The sequence below is a fragment of the Vidua macroura genome, chromosome 3, assembly GCF_024509145.1.
Source record: "Vidua macroura isolate BioBank_ID:100142 chromosome 3, ASM2450914v1, whole genome shotgun sequence".
NCBI lineage: Eukaryota > Metazoa > Chordata > Aves > Passeriformes > Viduidae > Vidua > Vidua macroura.
Window position 1 is genome coordinate 94,366,498 of NC_071573.1, and position 24,093 is coordinate 94,390,590.

Below are 24,093 nucleotides of genomic sequence, written 5' to 3' on the forward strand. Positions count from 1 at the left end.
GCTGGAGCCCCGAGGGCCCGCGGCCCCCGGCACCGCCCGCCCGCCGGCACCGCCCGCTCGCTGCGGGAGGCGGCGGGGAGGCTGCCCGGACGGAGCCTCTGGGTTATTCAGGTGCCCGCCGGCGCAGAAACAACGCCGTGGAGGCCAGTTGCAAATGGCACCATGGTCCCATTTTTTCCTGCGCTTCAAAGCTGAGACTCTCATCAGGATTCTCCGAATTAGACCCGCTTTTCAGTTTCTTAGAAAACAATTCACGTTATGTTATTTGGACTCTGGGTCTGCTCCCGACACAGGCAGTGGTACCTAACCTAATTCAAGTCCCATCGCAGGCTGCAGTTTGATTTCTGCCAAGACAGCAGACAGGCCGCCCTAATCCCTGACCCATTTCTGGTGCTGGGCTATATTGTATTTTCTTTGTAGCATATAGTTTTCCTATGATACTGCTGCCTCAAAACACTATTCATCTGCAGGTTTTCTCTTTTTCCCTTTCCACGGACTCCAGGGACCTGTCAGACTGGTTCCCCTACAGTGCCCAGTGAGTGGCTCCTGGGCTTGGGAGACAACCCTGAGCAGACTTGAAAAGCAGCTACGATCTCCTGTCTCAAATTAACCTGACAATTAATTGCTTCTGTGCTGACAGTGTGGCCATTGCAGCTGTGTGTTCTTCCAGCATCATGGTTGTGATGGCTAAGCATGGTTGGGTATCTTCTCCTTCATTTTGTACTATTGCTTCTACTTTTTGACATCAGTTGTGCTAAAAACTCTCATGTGTTGACTTAGCACTTAATAAACTAAAGTACTTGTAAGCAGTGCTGGATAACTATAACCACTTGAAACCCTTGGCTCCAGTCATGTTGTGCTCTGACTTCAGAGCAGCTTTTAACCAGCAGGCGGGTGTTCAAGCAGAGGTCACGTCTCATCTTGACTGAGAGAGGCAGCGCTCTTCTGGGAGCTATAAAATAGATAAGCAATAATCATAAAGTGTCACCAGGGTTTTAGAAGAGACAGTAACCACAACATGTGGCTTTAGCATAACTGTAAATTTGTCACTGTCCCCTGATTTGGTTCCATTACAAGGTTAGAATGTAAGTTGTGTACATGGTTTTATTCTTGGCTAGCTGGAAGAAATTTCCATGTGATACAGTAGATCCATTAAAACCTGCCAGAAATAACTCTTCTCTCTGACATCAGGAATTAATATTCTTGCTGTTTCATGCTACTTTAAATACTATATAATTCAAGATGACACTACAATTAGACAACTGATACAGGTATGGGAAATTATTTTCACTTTTAAAATCTCTGTTGTACTATTTCTCTGTGGAGTATTGTCTCTCCTTAAGGTGCCTGACTTCTCTTCATACTGATGAGAGTTATGTGGCTGTGGCAGCAGTATAATATCTGAGATCATATCATTCCGACTCATGCTTTCTGAATACATAACGATTTTAACCACTACTGGATTTTCTTAGCTTCTCTTCAGGTTTAATTGCCACATCACATTCCAGTATGAGTGCACTCTGAGTTATAGTTTGTGGAGACCATTTGAAAACCTGTAGTAGGTAGGAAGTAGCATATTGTGTTTTTATGGGCCCTGTGGATAGAGCCAGCAGAAGACCTTTACAAAATCCAATTCCATGGAGATCCTAGCCTGAGAAGTCAGGTAGCACTTGGCTGTTGCAGACTTCATCCTCTGCCCTCACTGAACGTTGCCAGAAGCAGATCAGCTAAAATGACCTTTATGAAAGTTCAGCTTTGGGCAGCAATTTCCTAACTTTGTAACTCAGTCTACTTTCTTCCCACCACGTTTCTTTAGAGTTCCCCATGCTCCTTTGTCATTAAACCCATTAGTGAAAACAAATATAAAGGAGTTGCTGACCTCTTAGCATAAATTTGCAAAATACTGCTGCTCTGTGGATCATAGGCCAGGACACTTGCCATGGAGAATAAGGCTGCTCATAAATTAGCCTCACAGTTTCTCATAGAACTGGAGGTGATGAAAAAAACTGGGACATGCACAGTGGAAGTCATCTCAGTTTTAGTCACTTGATTTCCCTATTTAACCTGAGTTCCCAAGGCTCCATTTATAATTAATGTACAGTAATAACTATGTCTGAAGGGCAATTTTTTCTCACCTATCTTTGACATCTTATCTTAGGATGAGGTGAATCACCCTTTGGTATTTCTTATTTTTCTCCATTAGCTGTAAAGTCAGACTGGTACAGCTGTAGACAATTTTTAAATGCCTGATTTACATGAGATGAATCATTGTCCCAGTGTAGAAAAGACCTTATCCTAAGAAATCAGGTATCATACAGTTTACATGCTATGTAGTTTGGTGCCTGAAATTCATTTCTGTAGCCCAGCTGATGTGACAAATATTCAAGGGGACTGATAGATTATTGTAATGCTGCTACTGGCCATCAGGACTTGCTGCCATCCTCTGTTCTGCAAGGGGCAGTTAGCCTGGGGCAGCAACAGTAGAGCGCTGAGTAGAGGCAGGAAGGGAAGCATTTGCTGTGCTCTGCCCCAGAAACCTCAGGTGGCCCCTGCTCAGTCACATACAGCAGACTTCCTTCTGGACATGCAGCCCATGCTCTGTGTCTCTCACGTACCAGCAGTGGTGCTCAGTAATTAAAAGGAAATACAGTTTGGAACAAAATAATTTTATCAAGTGTTTCTCTGGTTAAAAAGAACAATCCAAATGAAGAAATAGTAATGGGTAGTTTTTTTGTCTCACACACCTCTTTAATCCTCATCAGGCAAAATGAAGTATTCCTTCTAGAAGGCATAATGCTGCAATGTCTCCAGTGCAGAAATAGACAATAGTGCTGAATGCCTTTCTCATGACAGGGTCACCAAACAGCATCCTGATCCAGAGCACATCTGCTCAGAGCTTATCAGGGCCATGCTCTTCCAGAGCAAGGTAATATATTTATTTTCTTTCTCCCACTGGCTGCACCAGCAGCTGCATTGCTAGCACTCCCGGCTTGTAGGCTATCTTGCAGGACTGGGTTATCATGGTAGCTGGAGCAAATGCACAGCTCCTCAGCCAAAATTAGCCAGTAGGTCACATAAAAAATTAATCATCCCAGTCTCAGGAGGTTGATTCTTGGCAGAACTTATAATTTAAGGAGTTTAGGAATAATTTAACCAAATAATTATTTTATCCAGATGAAATATTCACTCCACATCCTATGAATCAAGAAGTGTTAAGCCTTCCTAGGTAATAGGCTCAGAGTGTAGCTCACAGCATATGCAGGCTAGCTTCTCTAAGTAAGCAAAGTAGAATCCTGCAGGTAGTGTACCCATGGCAGCATGGGACTGCATATGGGTCCATGCTCAACTATTTACCCAGCTAATTAGGTGGGCTTTGCAGCCTTTGATCACTGAGTCCATCACATTGTGGGCACATGTCCCGCACATTAGGCAGGACTGGTATGTCTGCACAGACTTGCCACCAGTGCCTTTGCACATGCAAAACTGCTGGTAGGCTATTTTTAGGTTTCTGAGTTAGTTTTGTTGGGTTTGTTTTTTTTTTTTTGTGATTTGGATTGGCACGAGGATGTATTGAAAAAATAAATGTTACAGCATCAAAATTCTGGAACAGATAATAGTTGAAACTTGCTGAAATTCCTTCTGTGAATAGATTACTGGAGTGACAGATACTTAGTGGTAGTAGCTAATGTCTGTGTTCCCTACAGTGCCCAGGCTAGAAGCCAACATGTAAAACCAAAACAAAACAAATAGAAAAGAAAACCTGACTTCTTATGCTCATCCTATGAACAGCTGAACACTCCCACGTGAAATGCTTCTTGGTGTTGTAATGCCACAGACTCAAGGATTGGTTTGATGGTATTGCTGGAACAGACCAAATAATTTTTGTATTTCTGCTGAGCAAAGATGCCTAAAATACATTCTTTATATTTGGAATACAAAACCTATACATGCTGTATACATGTTACAAATGATAAGTTGTATACATCTGATGCAGGGCCAAACTGATCTGCCTGTATTATTTTTCACACATCCCTGTAATACGCCCAGATAGTAGAATTGGAAGAAAAGTGCTGGTTGCACCATGAGGGTTATCAGCTTGTAGCAGATAGAGCTTTACAGTTGTAAGGAAAAATAAATCATAAATATTTCTTCAGTGTTGGTTTGCATACTTCTGTGCACCAGAGACAAATGAATATTGGTTTTAATTTAAGAAAAAGCAAAAAAAAAAAAAAAAAAAAAAAAAAAAAAAAAAAAAAAAAGCATAAAAAAAAGGCCTTATTACCACAGACTTCTGCCACCCAAAAGAGTGTTCTGAATAGGTAGGGCAGTTTTTAATGAGGTTGAAAGCATCTGATAAGGTTAAAAGATGGGGAATACACAACATTTACTTAGATGAACAATTGAGAAAATGTGCACATCATTGTTAATTTGCTAAAAATAAAACCCAAGAGAATGTGAAAAAAAAAAAAAAAGAAAGCCTACCCTTGCTCTTTACATTGCTGAATTTATCCAGTCATTTCTTCCGAGCCATAATCAGTCACAGATTGTTCCCATCACCTGTCTCATCTACATGTGTAGAGCAAAATACCTCTACCTGTGAGCAAAATACCTCATTATCTGTACATTTCTCCCCAAATGCCGTATAGAATGTTATCATGTATTGGCATAGGCTATAACCAGCTTTGCTCCCCTGAAAGGCAAGGGAACGACTGGCACATGGATCACACCTGATACGGCCTCATGGTGTGTGTCTGTAACCTCTGCAGTGCTCTGCACTTCAGCAGTGCAGATGCAGCTTAAGTTAACTGATGGTGTCAGTTGCTTGTGATCACGATTAAAAGCATCACAGGCCGCTCTGAGCAACATTGCAGAATAGTGGTTGCTCTTACAAATCTTGGGGGTAATCCTCCTTAATAAAGCATGCAGTCTGTGCTACCCAACTCTACAGAAGAAAAGAATCTCCTTAGAAAGGGAACACTGAAAAGCATTTAGTTAGTGTAGTCTGGCAGGCGTGTTCTGCAATTTGAAATGCACACAGAGCAAACCAGAAAAGCCCACAGGAAACCATTTAAACAATTTGATTTGGAAGGCACGAGCTAATGCAGTTTTTGTACCCACATTAAAGGTGATCCTGATGCTCAAGTTGAAACCCACAGAGTTTCTCTCCAATGTGGAATAAGAGAACGGAAAAATGAAACTTCTGTAGCTCTGTAGCTAAGTTTTTTGAATTTAAAACCATTCTTGTTATCTGCATTTGGGCATTTAAGATACATAGGTTTCAGTGGAAATCAGGTACTTCAGTGCTTTGAGAAAACTCTGCTGGAGGCTCAGCTCAGCCTTTTGATGTCAGAATACTCCTGTAACTGTATTTCCAGTAAATTCTTACAATTTTATCTCCCCCAAGGTGTGTCATTTTAATCCTAGGTGTTCTGGCTCCTCTTGTAGGCTGGGACACACACTAATGATAATTATCATTGGAGTATAACAATATGTACAACAGTAGAACTTGCAGTTCTGCTGTCAAGGCCTGTTTTGCTGGAGGAAAAAAATCCCTTTGAACACCTTTGAAGGTCATGCTGTGAAAGACTAACTGCTTTATAGTGTGGTTTATGGAGCTTGGCCAAAGCACTTGAAGCGCTTTTGGTCATATATCGGCATTGTTGCATTTCAAATGGAGTTACACAGTAAATCTTAATTTGCTAGGAAATTTTCTGATCCTTTTGTCTGAAGTTGTTTCAGTGTTGCTTTGTTGACTCCTTGTTTTAGGAGGAAAAAAGCGTTTTTTGCAATTTGGTAGCTGGGCTGGGCATGTCTTTAAATAAAATGCTATTAATCAAGTAAGCACAATTGCAAAACAGCAGCAACTAATTACGAAAAATCTTGAGCTAGATTTCTCAAACTGAATAGCAGATAGATCTGGCAGTGTGCATGCTGCATTTGTGAGGAAACAGGATGTAGATTCTACATACAGCTATAAAGCCCCTAAATCTTAAAAAGCATAGGAAGTAGACCAAGAATTTTGAGCTGTGGCATGGTGCAAGCAGCTGATGAACCATCCCAAATTAACAGTGGCACTTTTCATACCAGCTTGGTACCTGTATGGTACATGTCAAGTCTATGCTAGTAGGTATTTCTGTCTCCTGACAGGTCCCAAGTTCCAGACTTTTAGGCAACCATCCCACAGAAAGAAGGTTGTATGGATACATGCAAGGCTGCATCAGTATCAAGAAACTAGAGGCAGAAAGCCTATTCTGCAACTGTCACCACACAATTTACATCAACATAGTTAATCAGTTCCTAAAATGTAGCAGGTAAGTGGCCTTGCCAGTGCTGTCTGACAGGAGCAGCCCAGGCCAGGCTCAACCCCAGCCAGTCAGCTACTACCTGTGATCACAGCTCAGTGCTCCAGTTGCCGCCCTAGTCCTGGCCACTTTACTCACACAGACATTTTCCACCACCACATGTACAGGACACCTGCAAGGAAGAGATTGTTTAAAGGACTAATCATGGGCTTGGAGAGCAGCAATGGCTTTAATCTGTGTGCTTTTACAGACTCATCATATAGCTTCAAGTCAGGCAAATGCTTTTCAAATTATTTTCTTCCTAGCTACAGATACAAATCTGCCTTCTTAACAGGACTATTATTATGTGAAGTATTATTACTATGAAGCTATGTAAAGCAATCTAAAAATACTGTTATCAGCTCCATGGTGTCACTCATTGCAATACAGACTAGTTCATGCAGAACTCTCCATTACAGCTGCACCTTTCAAATGACTGATATTCACCTGCAAATGCATTTTACAAAAACCAATTTGTCTATATGCAGTTAGAAAATTAAACAGGACAGAAGAGAGAGGACCAGTGAAGTTTAAGTACTGAACCACAGTTCAGGAAACCCTTCTCAATATTCAGGCCTCTCTCAAAGAGGCAGTAAGCAATTTTAGCCCTCAGATTGTCATTATAGATAATGAACTGTAAATTCCCATTGGGACAGAATCTGTTTCCAGGTGTGCACAGGTATCCTGCGCTCATATGATTTGATGTTTTTCAGAACCATGCACTAAAGAGATGTATGCAGCCAGGAGCAAAAAGGCAGCTTTCCTAGCAACCAACGAATTCTCAGTAAATCCTCTTGTTTGTTTATGCTAGCACAGGTACACTCGAAAAGGCTATTGCTGAGTCTGTATTTAAACGCAATCGTGGGATGTATGCATCCTTTAGGGGAGATTAATTAGAAAGAATTGCCTGTTAGCAACTGAAAATTAATTTCCTCTCTTAAAGCCTTTGCTCTGCAATACTCATTTTCAAAATTAATGCTTCTCATTTTTATGCAGCATGCATGCTGCCCAAGTGCTGATGCTTATTCCACACAGCATAGTAGAAATTCTACTGCTTAGACACTATTTGTGTCTATTGATACAGTAATCAAACCTTATAATAAATGACTACATAATTTTTAGAAACTGCATTTGCTGGCATTTAAATTGCAGAAATGTAAAACTAAAAAAATTTGATCTTTGTCATCCTAACCACTTATCCTGTTTTCTCTTGCATGAGTCCATATTATTCATTAATGCATGACCCAAATTCTAACCTTCTAGTTAAAATGACAAGATGTTCTTCTGAAGTTAATTTTTATCATATCTTTTATTCAACATTTTTCTCAATTTATACTTTGAACATAAATACACAAGTTTTATGGCTCATGTTACAAAAGACACTACTATGTGTTAGAAAACATATATAGAATATATCGTAGTGGTTACATTTGCTCCCCTTTTTTCCTATTATTTTCATAACTTCTATTAATCTAGAAAAGCAGTATCAGAAAGCAAAATCCAACCTCTGAGCAGCACAGTCTACAACAGCTATAAGGACTATTTGTCAGCTGTAAGAGAAACTTTGGTTCCTGCCTGTTTTTATAGTAACGTAATACCAGAAAGTTGCATGTCAAAAAGGAACATTGCCCCTTGTGCTCAGTTTAGTTAAACTAAAATCTAGTTTATGACCATATGTATTTTTAAAGACAGAGATACAGCTTCTCTTTTGCTTTACAGCTTGGTAAGATAAATAGATAGGTATTTTCAAATTAGGGGAATTGACTGAGAGACCCATTCTTTTCTTACTGAAGTCACTGGCAAAACTCCAACGTACTTTCAGAAGAGCAGATTTGTACTTTATTCTATTGATTTGGTCTGTATATAGAACAAAGAAAAGAAAATTACTGACACGATAAATGTCTCTTTATAACTCTCAAGAATTACTGCTAGGGGATCCTGTAATGCATGGATTTCCAGTTAAGTGTGTGGTGGACTTTACTTACTGCTCCTAGTGATGATCAAGATCCATCAGGGAGTAGATGAGATTCTCCAGTCCTGATGGCAGGGACGTAGAATACCATGCCCAAGGAGCATGCGAAATAAAACCTGTGGTCTTTTTGCTGCAGCAGAGCCAAGGGATACTAGATTATATATGCTTTATACACAGAAGAATCTCTTAATTTGCTTTTCAGCATACATATATTAAACTGTACAATGTAGTACTTCCACACAGTGGGCAAAGAGCAGCTCCCAGGGCCATAGCTATGGAAGAGTATAGAAAATGAAACTGGCCTTGATCTCTCAAGCCAGGGGAGCCTAAGCAGTAGGTCAGGGAGGAAAAGAAGAAAAGTTTGGGAAAATGTTGCCAGCTGCCTGGCTTAGAGGCACTCTGCTTTTTTCCTTTTTTTTTTTTTTTTTTCCCTACCAGGACTCAAGCCAACACTAAGCCTGTGCCAACACTGACAATACCCAGCTGAAGTTGCAAGACACATAGCAAAAGACATGGAAGAAAAGCACAAAACAGTAATGAAGATCCTAAGCCTACAATACCACCTATAACACGTATCCTTTGTGACTCATTGAAATCCATGCTATTATGGCTCAATGGAGGATGTAGGCAAAGCCTCTGAAATCAGGATGCATACCTGATTCTGAAATGCCTATTTTGGTGCCATTTAGCAGGCAAAGACTGCCTTCACCAGCATTCCCTTTGTCCCCCTCACTGGTGTCAGGCATCAGGGAAGACCTGATGTTAGTCCAGTGCTCTGTCAAACTTGCTCAGCCAGCCTACACACCGATTTTGGGGTCACTTTGATAGAGGTTTGCTTTTTAAAGCAGACAAGACTGAAAATTTTAGACGTACACAGATCTGTTGCAAAGTTAAAAAAATAAATTTCAACATCATTTAAAAACCCCAACCCTACTACTGTATCCAACAAAAATACTTCAGTCTCTAGTACTGTTTGCCTTGAAATGGCACATGCTGGGAAACACTGCACTTATGGTTGATAGTGATTTAAACTAGGCAAATTGAAAAAAAACAATGGAATCAAGGCTTTGAATTAGAAGTAGCAAAAACCATTTCAGGGCAAATCACCCTCTTACCAGGATAATAATGGTACCAAAGTAGCCAGAAGTTTTATTTGAGTCTAGTCAATGCATATATCTTACAAACATTCTACTTCAGATGGCATTTTACTGAAATGATGGACAGTATTAGAGTTCTTCACAAAACTGAAATTTAGTCATTCTAATTTCTCTGTATTTCAGTCTACTGATGAGGGAAAAGAATGTTCCCTGCAACTCTATTCAACAAGTTACCTGCATTAAACAGATTTTGCCTGAAGGATGTGCCTCATCACCATTTCTGGTAATGTCTTTATGGTCTGAAGCCTTTGTCTTGTATTTCACATGTGCAGAGATTAGTGCAACAGGCAATTTCAGTACAAATGCTAAATTCAAAGTTTCCTTTGGAAATACATACATTCATGAATAAAACATTGATCAGGTCCCTACTTAGAATTCATCCCTTTTACAGTACCAAAGTGACAACTTGCCTATCTAAGGGAACGAAGCTGTGCACCCCACTTTCCCAATACCAATTTAGAGGGCCATGCTTTGCTGAAACTGGGTGAAAAGAAGTGCTTGCTACTCAGGTATGACCATATCTCTGCTGTTGCTGTTGCACTGTGACATTATTTGATAGATGCTTGCCTGGGGACACAGCACAACTCAGCTAATGTAGGACTTATATTGATTACCTGTACTTCCTATAGATATTCCTGTATTAGTATACATATCTTCCCAATTAATGACTTAATTAATAACTTCATTATTAATTTACTGGCTGTGCATGCCTCCTTAAAAATGTTACAATCCATGTTTAGCTTTGATACTGAGTTGAAGAGGGAGGATGTTAGCAACACTACAATGCACAGCTGTCCTGTATCTGTATTTTCTATTTGCCCAAAGCCATTGCATCCTTGCAACTTTCTGTATAACAAAAACAAGTTGCATACACATCACACCAAGACAATGTGCTTTTTGTACTGCAACATTTCTAATAATACTGAGCATTAGAAATTAGAATTTTAAAAAATCTATGTTCTATGCTGAAGTAAACAAGCACTGATTAATTAATTTAGCCAGTTTTGTTCCAACCAAACTCTGGTATGTGGAATGAAGTTTCAAGCTATTATAATTCTTGCCAAATTAATACTAGCTCACATTAGACTACTTATTATTTAAAAATATTTGTTAATTTGTTAAAATCTACTCTTCCATGCCAAAATCTACTCTTCTTTCCAAAATATGTCACTTTGAAAAAAAGTAAGAACAACTGATTCATGCAAGCAGAAACCAGCATGAGACATGACATGTCTTCCTTGCCTTCCCTAAGTGCTATAGAACATAATTAAGATATTTATAAATGTGAGTATAAATAAGGTAAGAGATTCTAAAACCATTTTAAAGTCCCTAACATTCCTTTTTTTTCTAAGTATCAAAGACAGCACCAATAGTTAAACATTTTCCAATACTCTAACACTGCAGAATGTTCTAAGTATGTGAAGACTGTCTTGCACCCTTAATCATGGGATCCAAGCCTACTGAAATTGCTCCCAGGTGTATAAAGCCTATCTGCTTGGGTCCTAAGCTGGCATTAGCCACAAAAGGATATCACATTTATTTTAATAGCAAAAACAATCTTGCATTTAGTTCAGTTAGATATTTAATAGTGGAATTTGCCAGACCATCACTGAAGACACTAGTTCATCTTGTCGCTGCTGCTTGGTCTTCTTGTTCACTCTTCTGTGTCCTTGGCCACCAGAAATTACTAATACTGAACTTGCTTTCATTTTCTTAGATTTCTGTCTTTTACTTTTAAATGAGATATTTTGATCCTTCAGAAGCTCATAAATGTTACTGTCCTCTGGTCTGTATTCTAGGGAACTTGATCCATGAGACAAAGTAAGGGATCCAGAAGATGATGACAAGTCACTTCTTTGTGCAATGGACCCTGCTGAATCCCCCAGCCAAACTGCAGTGTCCTGGGTGTTACTAAGGGAAGAGCCTGGTCTTTCACTGTGCAGAATGTTCTTTTGGTCATCGTCCTTAGGTTCTGAGCCAGGAGGGAGGCTGTTTCTCAATTTGTTTCTGTTCTTTTTGTTTATAGATGTAGCTGTTACAAGAAACTTGACTGGGCTATTGTGTGCATGGTATGACACCATTCCTCTTCCTGGAGCCAAAAGAAAAGACACAATTAAAGAACATTATTTCTCAGACCACAGTGTTCTACCATAATTAGTTCATGAAATTTGCTCAGAATAGCGTAACTCTTAATGCCCTATTATATGCATCCAGTCTTTTGCCTTGTGTGGACACTATTTACAGAAAAAAAAAGTACAAAACTAATGTTCTACCACAAGTGCTTTAGGACTAATAAATCAGCTGAAATATGGCATATGAACTTTAGATTATGTACTTTTGTGCTCTGTTCTCACTATGGCATGAGCACAGAAATACTGCTGACTTTTTAGCCAGCATCAACACAAACGTTGATGCTGGCTAAAACAACAACAACAACACTGCGTTTTCTCCAGTAATCCCCACATATTTTATGTACCCCAAATCAATCCTGTTCTACCTCTGTACCTCTCCAGAAAAGTATAAGAACATCTGTTTCATTGCAACAGACCCATCCACACTGTAGAACAGGAACTAAAACTCATCCTTCTGGTTGTCTAGTTACCATTATAGATTCATAAGGAACTGACTGAACAATCATTTTTTCTTTTTTTTTTAAGTATTTAATCAGTGGGATATTGGTGGTAAAAGGAAGATTTACACAGTGCAAATCATTAGAATGTATGAAAAACAACTTGCACATGGCCAAATTGAGAAGCTGTAACAGTATCAATAGATGTGCCTTTTGCAGCAAAAAAAAAGGGAGAAAAAAATGGAATTCTACCAAGTAAGCTACATTACTAAAAAGAGCTAGGCAAGCAAGGGGAAAAGCCCACAAATCTTATAAATCACTACATCTATCCCTAACTCCCAAATGCATTTCACATTCTAAGAAAACATATTCTACTTTTACAGGAAGTACATTCATATAAAGATTAATTATCGTTATTGGAAACATAATGGGGAAAAAGCTATAGTTTTTGAATTCAAAATACAGTTACCAAAGTTATCAAACAACTGAGAGAAAACTAGACAAGTATCTGGGTAAAATCTTGATCCTAGATAAATGCAAGAATACATGACATAAACCAAAATAATAAAAACAGAAAATGGAAGAATGAGAGATTTTTTTTGATTCTGCATATATGCATATTCTTGTAATTGTATTTATTTTCACCTAAGATAGGTTCCAGATATTTACAAAGCATTTATCTTGTGTCATACCAGATTATTGCTGCGTATTTTGCTGAACACAGAGGATTTAATTTTCATTTTGTGAAGTTACATAAGCTTTTTTTTCCCCCTGGAGGAAGCTGCAAACAGCTTGCCTCATAAAATCTGCCAGCTTCCCTCTGCAACACAGAAGCTTGAGCAGAACTCTGAATCCAAAACACTGGGGAAAAGCCCCTATTAAACACACTTTTAAAATCTTGCTTCTAATAGTAGCTTAAACATTTGTATAGTGATACAGAAGCATTCGTGTGTTTGTATTTCAAACGGGGTAATATGAAAGTAACTCATAAATACATCTCTCCAGAATCCAAAAACCTTGATCACTTTTAAAAAAATGAAATATATACCCTCATATATTCCAAGTCTCCATTTTGGGGGAAAAGGGAACACAACCAATTTATTAAAAAACCAGTTAGACAACATGCTCATTTTTAAGTATCTGTGTCTCTAAACCTAATGTATCTATTTTCCCTAAATCTGGAAATAAGTCTGTCTGCATTCTCTTCTCATCCCCATATATTTGGCTGTACTCCAACAGGATTAATGCCTATTTGTTAAAGAAAAACAGCTGTCCCATCTCAAACAACTGAAACAAAACTAGACAAGTATCTAGATAATATTGTAAAGCTCGGAAAGAACAACAAGTATAATTTCATCACACAACTCTAACTTTTGTCTCAACAATACATATAATTTGGCAGGTTCACTCAAGTTACTGGCAGAAGTGACATCTTCAGTACTCGACATGTTTGAGAAATTTCACTCACCAGTTACTTTGGGAATCCCCTGCAAGCGTGGCACTGGTAACGCTACTATAATACCCAGGTTTGTTCCAACCAGCAGTAACCCATGGCACACCAGGAGGCTGGTCACAGAGACACGCTGCTGCCCTGTGGAGGTTGGCAAGTGCTCCGTTACCGAACAGTGATGACCTTTGTCTAGATCAAAGCAACTTCAGGCAAACACAATCAGCTGTACAATCTCAATTCAGCAAAGCACTCGTTGCAAGGCAAATATTTTGCTGGATTATGGAATTACACTTTACATACATGACAAATATTACTGAACTTCTGAAACATTCTACCCTAAATCTCTGAACCACAGCATCTAAAGGTAAACACAGACAGTCTCTACAAACATGCTTTTATGAATAGGCTATGTTTGTATATTGCCAGTAATAAAACTGAAAAAGCATTTCAGTTCACAATACTCAAAACCACTCTATACTCAAGACTCAAGCCTGCTCATTATTACTTTTTTCTCCTAGTTTTTAATCTGTGAAACTCTATCTGAAGTGCTGTGTCCACCTAAGTTTGGGTATGGGTCCCAACATACAAGAATGGCATTGGCATATTGGAAGAAGTCCGACCAAGATGATCAGGGGACTGGAGATATTAAAGGAAGTGCTGTCTGCACCTACATGATGGAAGGATGCACAGAAGACAGACAGATTCTGTCCACATGTGTGCAGTGATATGGTAAGACACAACATGCTCAAATTTAGAGCATGGGAAAATTGTATTCTATACAGGGAAAAGCTGCATCACTATAAAGGTGGTCAAAAACTGCAATGGGTTGTTCAGAGATGTGGTGGAATCTCCATCCTATCCAGAAGTATTAAAGTTTTGGCTGGACAAGACCTTGAACAACGAGGTCTAATCAGGCCTTCTTCATGAAAGATGAACAAGACAGCCTCCAGAGTAATTTCCAATCAAAATTACTCTATGATTCTATGGTTTTCTACAACGGTATTTAGAGGATTGCTATTTTTCTAGTGAAAACAAAGTAATTTTTGCTTGCAATGCTGACTAAAAATATGTTTGATTCCATTTAAATGGATTTTCAAAATGGCCTTGGCAAGCTTCAGAAAAAATGAAACTATGATCAGCCCAAACTTTTGCCCAAGTCTATGGGGAGGAGCATTTAAACTCTGCTCAAAGCTTGAAGAATTTCAAGTTCAAAACATACACTTTCTTAGGTTTGTTATTAACTCTACATGTAAGAGAGCAGTCATTCCATCTTCATCATAGCTCTCAAACTGTGAATCACTTCATCATTAGGTCAAGAATTTGAATTCCACATTTGATTTAACTTGAGTAAACCCTCATGTTCAGTACTTTGGAGAAGGATCTTAATTATGGTGCTTCACAAATGAATGCATTTTCTGTCTTGTCCGTTGAAGCTGAGCTAATTGGCGTCCAAGAATATATGAATTACAGACTCAATGGGAAAGCAGGGAAGGAGCAGCTTGACAGTCACCCAAAGCATTTGACTGGAAAACAGGAGGCAGGCCACAAGTCTTTCCTCTCAGAACTTTACAAAACCAAGTATTAACCCAGCAATTGTGTGTTTTAAGAAATTCACACAGGGTCAGATCTGGAATCCAAGGTCTGTCTACCATCCTAAAAGCACATCCTTAAACACCCTAAAGGCATAATGATTGGGTCATCCTTAAACACCCTAAAGGCATAATGATTGGGTCATCCTGATCAGGTGTAACAAGGACAAGTTTAAAAGGCTCCATCTACTTGTGCAGACCTTCAGACACTGCTACACTGAGTTCCATGAACTATACATGTTTATGCTGGTAGGATGCATCATCCCTCCTCAGCTAAATGAGCAAGGATAGTCTATGTTGTACACAAATTACAAATCTTTTGACTCTTTTTTGCCTTTTCAATGGGTTTGTTGTTTAGTTGAGTTTGGTGTTAGGGTTTTTTTTTGTTTTGGCTTTTTTGAGATATTAATGGGATTAATTAGTTTCCAAAACAAAGCACACAAAGGCACTCCTTCAGCACAAAAGAAGTTCCAAAATAATGCCCAAATACCTCTGTGTTCTGGAATTTTCAAAAATCAGTATTTGAATTCTGAATGGATTTAGAGCTCGGGCTCACTCAATTTATTTATGACATCCAAGTCCTCTCCTATCACTTGTACTACAGGAAGTGCAAGCTAAGGTACAAGCTTAGCTTAACTTAGAGCTTGTTCTACAAACTACACAAATACTTGAATACAATTTTTTAACTTTTAATATTATCAAAAGCTCCAAGTGCACTGTTGCCTCTCAATCCCCTGCAGAAGCAAGATGCTCCTATTTTTAGAACTTTAATGCTTTTTAAGCATTTAAAAGATAACATTATATTCATGATTTCACACTCCAAACCTGAAGCAACTTTTAGACAGTGATTTTTACCTGGCAAATACGTGTTACTGTTTCCATACGTAAAACCAGCAAATTATCAGCCAGCAACTTAGATTCTTAAACACTGAGCACAACCTAAAGCATGAAACAGCTACAGAGAGGTCAAAACAAAAAATTGCTTGCTGTGAAATCTTGAAAAAGCAGGAAACATCGGCATCTGAGAAGATACTTTAAATAACATAAAACAACTAAATATATATATAGATTTAAAAATACTAATTTAAAATAATAATTTATCTGCTAGCCAAGGTTTGAAATCATATTTATCTTTGTTATTTTCTGACTTTTTGTTTTGATATATTTCAAATTCAGAGGGAAATAATCAATCCAATTCCCCAGAATGTATTATGCAATAAGCAGACAAATTAATAAGTTAAGAAGGGAAAATGATAAACATATTCCAAAAGCAATAAAATACTCATCTTTAAATAGCAACTTTTAGATCACACTGTCCCAATGAGGAAAAAACTGTTAAAACCTGTAAAATAATCTGACCAAGATCTTGACTTTACAAGAACTGAAACCAATAATTAAGTGTATGGTCTGCCCTGTGTTCACCCTTCTCAGGTCTCCATTACAACAACCACCAGAGCTGGATAAATCCTCACAGATCTGAATTCAACCCCAATTAGGTGCAAGGACATTGCTCCATATCCTCTTACATGGTCATGCTGCTCCTACAATGTAAAAAACCAGCCCACTGTACAGATCTGCTGGGCTGACCTGAAGTTTTCTCATCTTTTTATCATTTCCCAACAGTAATCATAAAGCAACTGCATTTCATGGTCTGGCACCTGGTGGGGTTGGAAAAAAAACAAGCTGTAAAGCCTCATAGTAGAGTTGATTTTTTGTAGAGAGGAAATTACACTTTTTTTCCTTTGCTTTTGCCATCTGTTTCCAGGAAACACACATGCCACTAGAGGATATGTGGATATAAGCAGAATATGTCCAGTTAAGCAGAAATCATCTCTTTGTTAAATAAGTAACCTGTCATTATCCATACAATCAATGAATTATCAAGGTCATTGTAATTACAGTAGTCTCTTTAAAAGGGCAAATTCCTTTAGAGCTGAGGGCAAAAACATGTTTAATGATGTTCTTTAATAGAATAGTGACTGTAACTATGAAAAAACATGTCTGTTCATGTACAGTATGATTTTTTTTGGTGTGAGCTGTGACAAAGGCTGGTGAAAAACTAACTTTCTTCATCCTTCACCTACAGATCACAAAATTTAAGCATAAACTTGCTCTACAAATGACATATGTTGCACTAGTGAAGTGTGAGTATTTGTCTTCAAACATTAATAGATTTCTCTGCTATTCAGTATGCCCTCTGTTAAGATACCAGAGCTGTGCTTGGGCTCCTTAAAAGTGATCTAGCTGTACTGTGAATCCACAGTGAACTAGACAGTGAAATAAACAGTTAGCTGGATCTATAACAATGATTATGTTCTTCCTCTCAACCATTCTCTTCCTTTCTCACATGGCATTTGGTCTTTCATTACAGAACACAATCTTGTTATACATTATTAAGAAATATTTTTGATGATGTATGAAGTAAAGGTAGTGCAGACCACTCTAGGCTAAATGTCTATCCCACAGTCACCTCTGTGATCTTGGTTTCATTTCCAGTCCTGCATTCCTACACACAAACTTTCCATAGCTCCAGAAAGTGAGAGCCCTCCGATCTCCAACACTCAGAGAAGTAGACTGCCACAGATTTAAAATTACCTCCAGCAGGTAAAAGAATCTGCCAGACACAGTCTGGTTTTTTTGCATTACTAAATTTCACCAAATCATAAAGACAATGGCCTTCTGTGCCATTTCTCTCCCCTGTGATTCTGTCCTTCACCAGACAGAGAGCTGTGATATTTAAAACTGTTTTCTCCTAAGAACAAAACTGGGGAAATTTACTGCTATGAGAATTCATTCTTAAGGTTATGAGACCCTCCTACTCTGCTTAGTTACTGTAGTTATATTTTAAGTACTGTAACTCACAGTAATCATTCCTAACTGTGACAATAATTTTTTCTTTTACTTGTACAGTATAACAACAAAAAAAAAATCATTAAATTAATGAAGCAACATTCCTCTTATTTACATTATTTTTAAGTGAAGACATGTCTAGGTAGTCTATCGGGACAGTAATACATCTTGGTACTTCTAAAATCCTGGGAAAAGAAGCCCAGCTTCTTCAAAGTTATACAGAGATCTTGCCTTTTTATATCTCTCTTCTTAAGACTCTTAGCAATACTTTTACACAAATTTCTTCTCTCATTTCAACACCACTTGAATTTTTACTCATCTGTTATTTCTGCATATTAAGGGACTTCTGTTGAATTTCAGAAAGCTAACAGAGCTGTTTCCTTTAAAACTAAACAACATCAAAATCTGTCATGAAGGCAAATACATATATTGTAAATATACACCTATTTCACCATGTTGTAATTCAGTTTCACTTGTTCGCCTTGTTTATCTTAATATATACTATACAGAACTTGATTCTTTAGCTCCTTTTAATTCTGACACTGCTGTTTTATTATGTAAACCTCCTACTGCTCTGTCTTTTAGTTTTCATTGCTGCAGCATTTTTGAGATCATACAAACAGGCCTGAGAGCTGCTGCTAAATAATTGAAATTCATTTCATTTTTAGAAAGGAGTCTCCCTTTGAACATTTGCTATAATAATGTCCTACTCCCGAAATAGACTTCCATTTCCATTCACTGGTGTGCTTTCTGTGAAGACACTGAGAAAAAAAAAAAAGGTACTAAAATGGATAGGAATGACACCAAAGAGCTATAATTAGCTAAAACTCTTTTACAAGAATAATGGTATGCTATATCGGCAGTTTTATTGCCATGTCAATGAACAGAAAGCTAAATTTTTGAATATTTTTACATGCAGAAAATATGTATAAGGGAGGTCTTACTTCCCTTTTTCCCCCTGCTATGAACAGCAGAACATAGTAAAAGGTAATCTTTTTACAACTGGTCTTGATTTCTTTGCACAGTTCTGATGAATTCAATCAAGTGATCTATTTAAAGGCAGGTGATTTGCTGCTGTTCAGTGCTGGAGCTATGGTGAAACACCACATGTAAAAAGCACCCTGTCTAGAACATGACAAACAGACAAAATTTATAATGGAGTTTTATTATAAAGCTAATTTTGTCAGAAAGAAAACATGGTAAGAAGACAGATACTGAAAAGGTGAAACATTTTTGATGTAAGATTTTTACCGAACTCCTGTGAGAATATAAATATAATCTCAGTGTGGGAAGAACTGGCTTCAGCTAGAAAAACTAAGCAATAAAGCTGGCACACACATTGCCATAAAAACTGCAGAAGCTTGTCTACTCCAGTCTACAAACAGGGAGAGACAGAAAGAATGGTTGTCCACTCATGGATACCTCATGCTCAGCCATACCAGTACTACTTTTCTGTCTCTGTCCTCCCAGCACAGCCCCAGCTCCCACCTGGTGTGCTTGCTGATGCTGAGGTCCTTGTCATCCACTTGCTAAACTGATACAAGGCATTTCAACTGCCTATTGAACAGCTTCTGTCTTAAAACACGTAAAGAGTTTTAATTTTTAAAATTTTATCCTAACAACCACAGGTTAGATTTAAAACTAATCATTCACCAAATTAGAGCTCCAGTCAGCAAAACACTGAACACACTCCAAAATGGCAGCAAGTGAATAATTCAGAGTTCCCTGGATCTACTGCAAGTGGTTTTTTGGTCCAGATCCCAGGCAAAATGATTCCATCATGTACTTGATTCTAAGGTTCCAAAAGCAAATGCTAATCTCTGCAAAGTAAATACAATTTCATGACAGATTACATTAACCAACTGTTTCACAGTCACACAAAAAATATGACCAAAGAGAAGAGTCCACCTGCTTATCTAATTACACTGATAACCTCTAAGGAGAAGAGCTGTTACCCAACCAGCTCACTGCACACATTGTTCACCAGGGCAGGAGATGGACTATGACTTACTAAAGCAAATAGTCAGCAGACACTTACCAGACTCAAAGTCTGAGATGAACCTTCTGATTCTGGCCTAATTGGAGAACAACACTGGAGAACAACAGTGATAAAAAAAAAAATGTTACCATGTAATGCAATTCAACTACCTGGCAACATATTGTGAACAGGTGTGGCAATGTTAACATCCTGGAGGTGTTTCAGTGTCTCTGTGTGGAACAGTCGAAGAGTAGATCCAGATGTGAAGGCAATCCAGACTCCCACTCCAGCCACAGCCATGTGAGAAATTACCATCCCTTCCTCTTGATGGGCTTCAAAATGGTTCTGCAAGAAAAACAAGGGCTCTGTGGGGAAATGCAAGTCAAGGATATCACTCAACATTTCTTACCAACTTTTCAGTGTAAGTACCGTATCTTCATCCTCTTTGACAAGGACAAAGCTTCTTCTGCCTTGCTCAGGATGTGTTCTTATAGCCGTGTATGATGTGTTAATTTCCCTGGGACTTTTTTTGGAAATACATCATCATCAGTATAGAAGGATTCTCAGCTCTTGAGCCAGGGTTCCACCTAACAACAGAGTAACTCAGATTTTCTGTTTTTTAAAAATATTGCATGATAGGGGCTGGCAAGCCCAAAACAGCTCAGACTTAAAAGGATTTCATATTTCTTTATTTATACTCCTTTGGGAAAACTGCTGCAGCTGTACTTTTATCTACAGCAGAACTCCTATTTCAAAAATAAAAAAGAAATACTTTTCTTTTGTTCTGCTGGGGGTCTTTTCATAGCAAGAATAACAGAATGTAATAAAAAGGTCATATTTAGAAAGCAGAGTGTTTAAGAATATAAACACACAATTATTTGCTCAATTACACACATAACTATGTCAGCCTTAATACTGCAGTTTGGTTTTTGATGCTTCTGAATTTCACAAGTATTAGCCATATTGTTTTTCTGTCCTTCAAAGAATTGATGCTTCTCATTATAAAAGCCAAAATCCTCTTTCTAAATATAAGTAACATAATACTTTGAAGGTAGACCTTTTTCCAGTTACAACCTGGCTCCAGGAAAGCAGAAACCTCTCTTCTGTATGTCTCTATTAAGATGTGAGATAAAGCTGTAGTAAAGTTTCTTAATCGTTAACAAAAAGGAGGGATTGTTTTCATCCCAGTTTGATCCTGTGAGAAGACTGTCTGTGAAGTTGAACACAGCCTTTTATTGTTGTGCCAGCTATTACCAGAGAGAGAGTCTGATAAACACAAAACTTACTCAACTAAATTAATGACAAACTGTTCCTTGGATAAAAATCTCTTATTGAGGGGTGTGGAAGTAGTAAGTTCTCTAATATTCAATTAAAGTATTATTCTTTATTACATTTGTAGATAAAATGCAGAAGTGCCTCCTCCTTCCTTGTGAAATACACTTAAATTTTCCAGGTGTTACAATTAAGTTACATTTTGGCTTTTTATTCATTAAAATCTAAATATAATAGGGTTATAGATATATTGTCCAAATTTTCCATCAAAATTCAACTAACAGGCTAAGATCAGAGACAAAGAACAAAAAATTTAGGATTTCGACAAAGAATAACTTTTGCTGTTATGTTAACTAAGCATTTAAGGTTTTTCATACTTTCTTACTGCATAAATTATTATTTTCACTGAGGAATTTGCTGTTTAAAGAGAATGGGAATTATTTTTTGTGGTTTTCATTTGTTAATATTATTTTCCAAATGTTCAGTTTTTAGTAAATGAACAGAATTTTCTCTTCAGCTGTCAGGCAGTGGTTCAGTTATTGAGCATTACTGTATTACCTTTTGATTCTTTGAAAAATAACACTGCAGAACCTAAGGTAAGCAACTCTGGCAGGCACATTCATATTCACTGTTTTCCTCAAGTAACCAGTATTCATTCATTACAAAATGATATACACAATTTGAAAATTGTAAGATTTATTCAACAGAAGAATTTATCCATAAAAAGCACCTTTCAAAGTCAAAAACAGCCCTTATGACTAGATTTGCTGATATTCTCATCATGCATGTTCCATTGCAAAGAAGATTCTAAACTACTTACTTTGTTTATGGACTCATACATCCCTACACTGGTGACTAATTTGCTTTTGAGAACTTCTAGGGTATAGACCATGGATGCTAAAGCAAACCTGACCAGCAACTTGCACTCTTTGAAATTAGAAGAAAAATGAAGATTGTAAAAAAATAATTTTCTCTGGAGTGATCCAACCACAGCTGACAACTACGTTGGTGCCACTGAAAACAACTTACACATGCATTTTTGTCACATTCCATTTTTACTAGCCAACTCATTATACTCCCACTTAAGTCTGTCCTGACATTTGTACAGCTGTCTGCCGGAACACACAGACCCACTTGAAGTAAAACTGTATACTGCAAACATGACAAGACCTGTAGAAAGAACTATTCTCATTGAAAGGGTCTTCTAAAATGGAGCAAGAACATATCCCAAAGCTGCACCTTCTTATGCATAAATTTTTGCATAAAGGATAGCTTTGACATATGTTTCAATTACACGTTCATCTGAAATTTCTAATTTTCTTTTCTTTTTATTACAAGAAAGACAGATCCAAAGGAACAAAGATGTCTTATTCCTTTTGTTATCAAAAGAATTGAATTAATTTTCCTTTTTCTCTTTCTGTTTTCATACCTACATTCTTCTTGCCTGGCTTTTCCTCCTCAGGTTCTCCCATTCTAACTACAGCAGCACAGGAGCTGCAGAAGGCACTGTGGACACCACAGCCCAATGCAGCTCACCGGTGTTCCAGCAGTGTGGGACACAGCAGAGCCTTCCTTTTGAGGGAGTGCTCACTTACACCAAACAGCTGCACCAAGAGATGAACCACAATTTCTTCAGCTTCAGGTGAAGAGGCTAATGGATGCCATTACCTTCAACATCAAACAAATGTCTTTCACTGCTTTAAAGAAATTACAACACTTGGGCAACACACATTAATGTATAGGGATTTCCATATTTTTGTTTACTCAGCTGAACATTTCAGCGTAACCCCTGTATAGATAGCAAAGTTTTAAAAACAAGATAAAACAGACTAGGATAGAATGTCACTCAATCAGTGACTTTATTCTATTCTGGCACTTTTTGAAGTTTTGAAAGAAGCACAAGCCTTTGCAGAGTACAAGGAGCCCCAGGCCCAGAGACAATTATCAGATGTAGGTCTGTACCCAACAGCAATACAACTGTCAGATCTAGGGTCAAAACTAAGTGACAAATTTCTTCTTCACAGAAAGAGGATCAGAGTATGTAATAAATATATAACAGCAATTGATGCATTTCTCATGTGTGCCCTGCCAAGGATCTTGAGGCATTGTGCCAGTTTGGGGCATTGTGCCAATAAAATACATTACCTAAAACATTTTATTACAGTAACATATTATTAGAACAAGTGAATTGAGAGTCTTACCCATATCAGAGAGGGGAGAAAAGCAGAAGTGAGTAATATCCAAATCCAATACACACAATGCCAACCTGCTCATTTACTAAAAATTATTAAAGAAAGAAAAAATCTCAAATAAAAATTTTAGCAAAGCAAGGAGACATGGAATGAGATTATCTTCAAGGATAACATACTTTGCACTTAGCAAATGCACAGACAGTTAAATATGAGATACCAGTGAAGCAAAGAGTGCCTCACAAGGACAAGTTTAAAAAATAGACTTGAATATGCTCATGGACTTGCACAAACGTGGCCTTAAAATCTTGCCAGATGCCTTTACAGATAATGTACTTGATGCAGAGCACATAGTATGTGTGCATGACAGTAGCAATGAAATAGCAAGCAGCTGCATTGCAGTATACATGGAGTATCTCCACATTAAGTATATGGAGATATAAAGGAGTTCAGTAAAGAGGGAAGAGAAACAGGTGAGTCCTGTGCAACACCTGGATTCCTGCTGATGGAGCTAAGATCACGTTTATGCAAAAGATCTTGAGTCAAATCATGACAACTAACTTTCAACAAGAGAGAGCAAAGAGGGAAAGCAAACATTTTGTTGCTGCTGCTTCCCCTCATAGCAAAGATTCAGCTCTTCACAGTAAGGAAGAGGCAGCTCAGATGTTAAAATATTTGATATACACGGAGTTTAAATTGCCTCATGTATTGTATAATATTGAAACA

The 24,093-nt window shown here is 37.9% G+C and overlaps 1 protein-coding gene across 9 annotated transcripts in view; it reads right to left on the reverse strand.

Moving 5' to 3' along the window:
- Positions 1-7,631: 7,631 nt before the first annotated feature.
- ARHGEF10 (Rho guanine nucleotide exchange factor 10) overlaps positions 7,632-24,093 on the reverse strand; it is a 112,850-nt gene continuing 96,388 nt past the window's right edge. For 7 of the 9 annotated variants that reach the window (XM_053973126.1, XM_053973130.1, XM_053973125.1 and 4 more), the window contains 3 exons: positions 20,077-20,251; positions 13,508-13,630; positions 7,632-11,559 (listed from right to left, as the gene is read on the reverse strand). In XM_053973126.1, coding sequence (XP_053829101.1) covers positions 11,045-11,559; positions 13,508-13,630; positions 20,077-20,251 — 813 coding nt within the window. In that variant the 3' untranslated portion in view covers positions 7,632-11,044. Of the gene's footprint in view, positions 11,560-13,507; positions 13,631-15,933; positions 16,034-19,219; positions 19,304-19,416; positions 19,504-20,076; positions 20,252-24,093 lie in introns of those variants that run through there. The other 2 variants (XM_053973131.1, XR_008436216.1) reach the window with 2 other exon arrangements.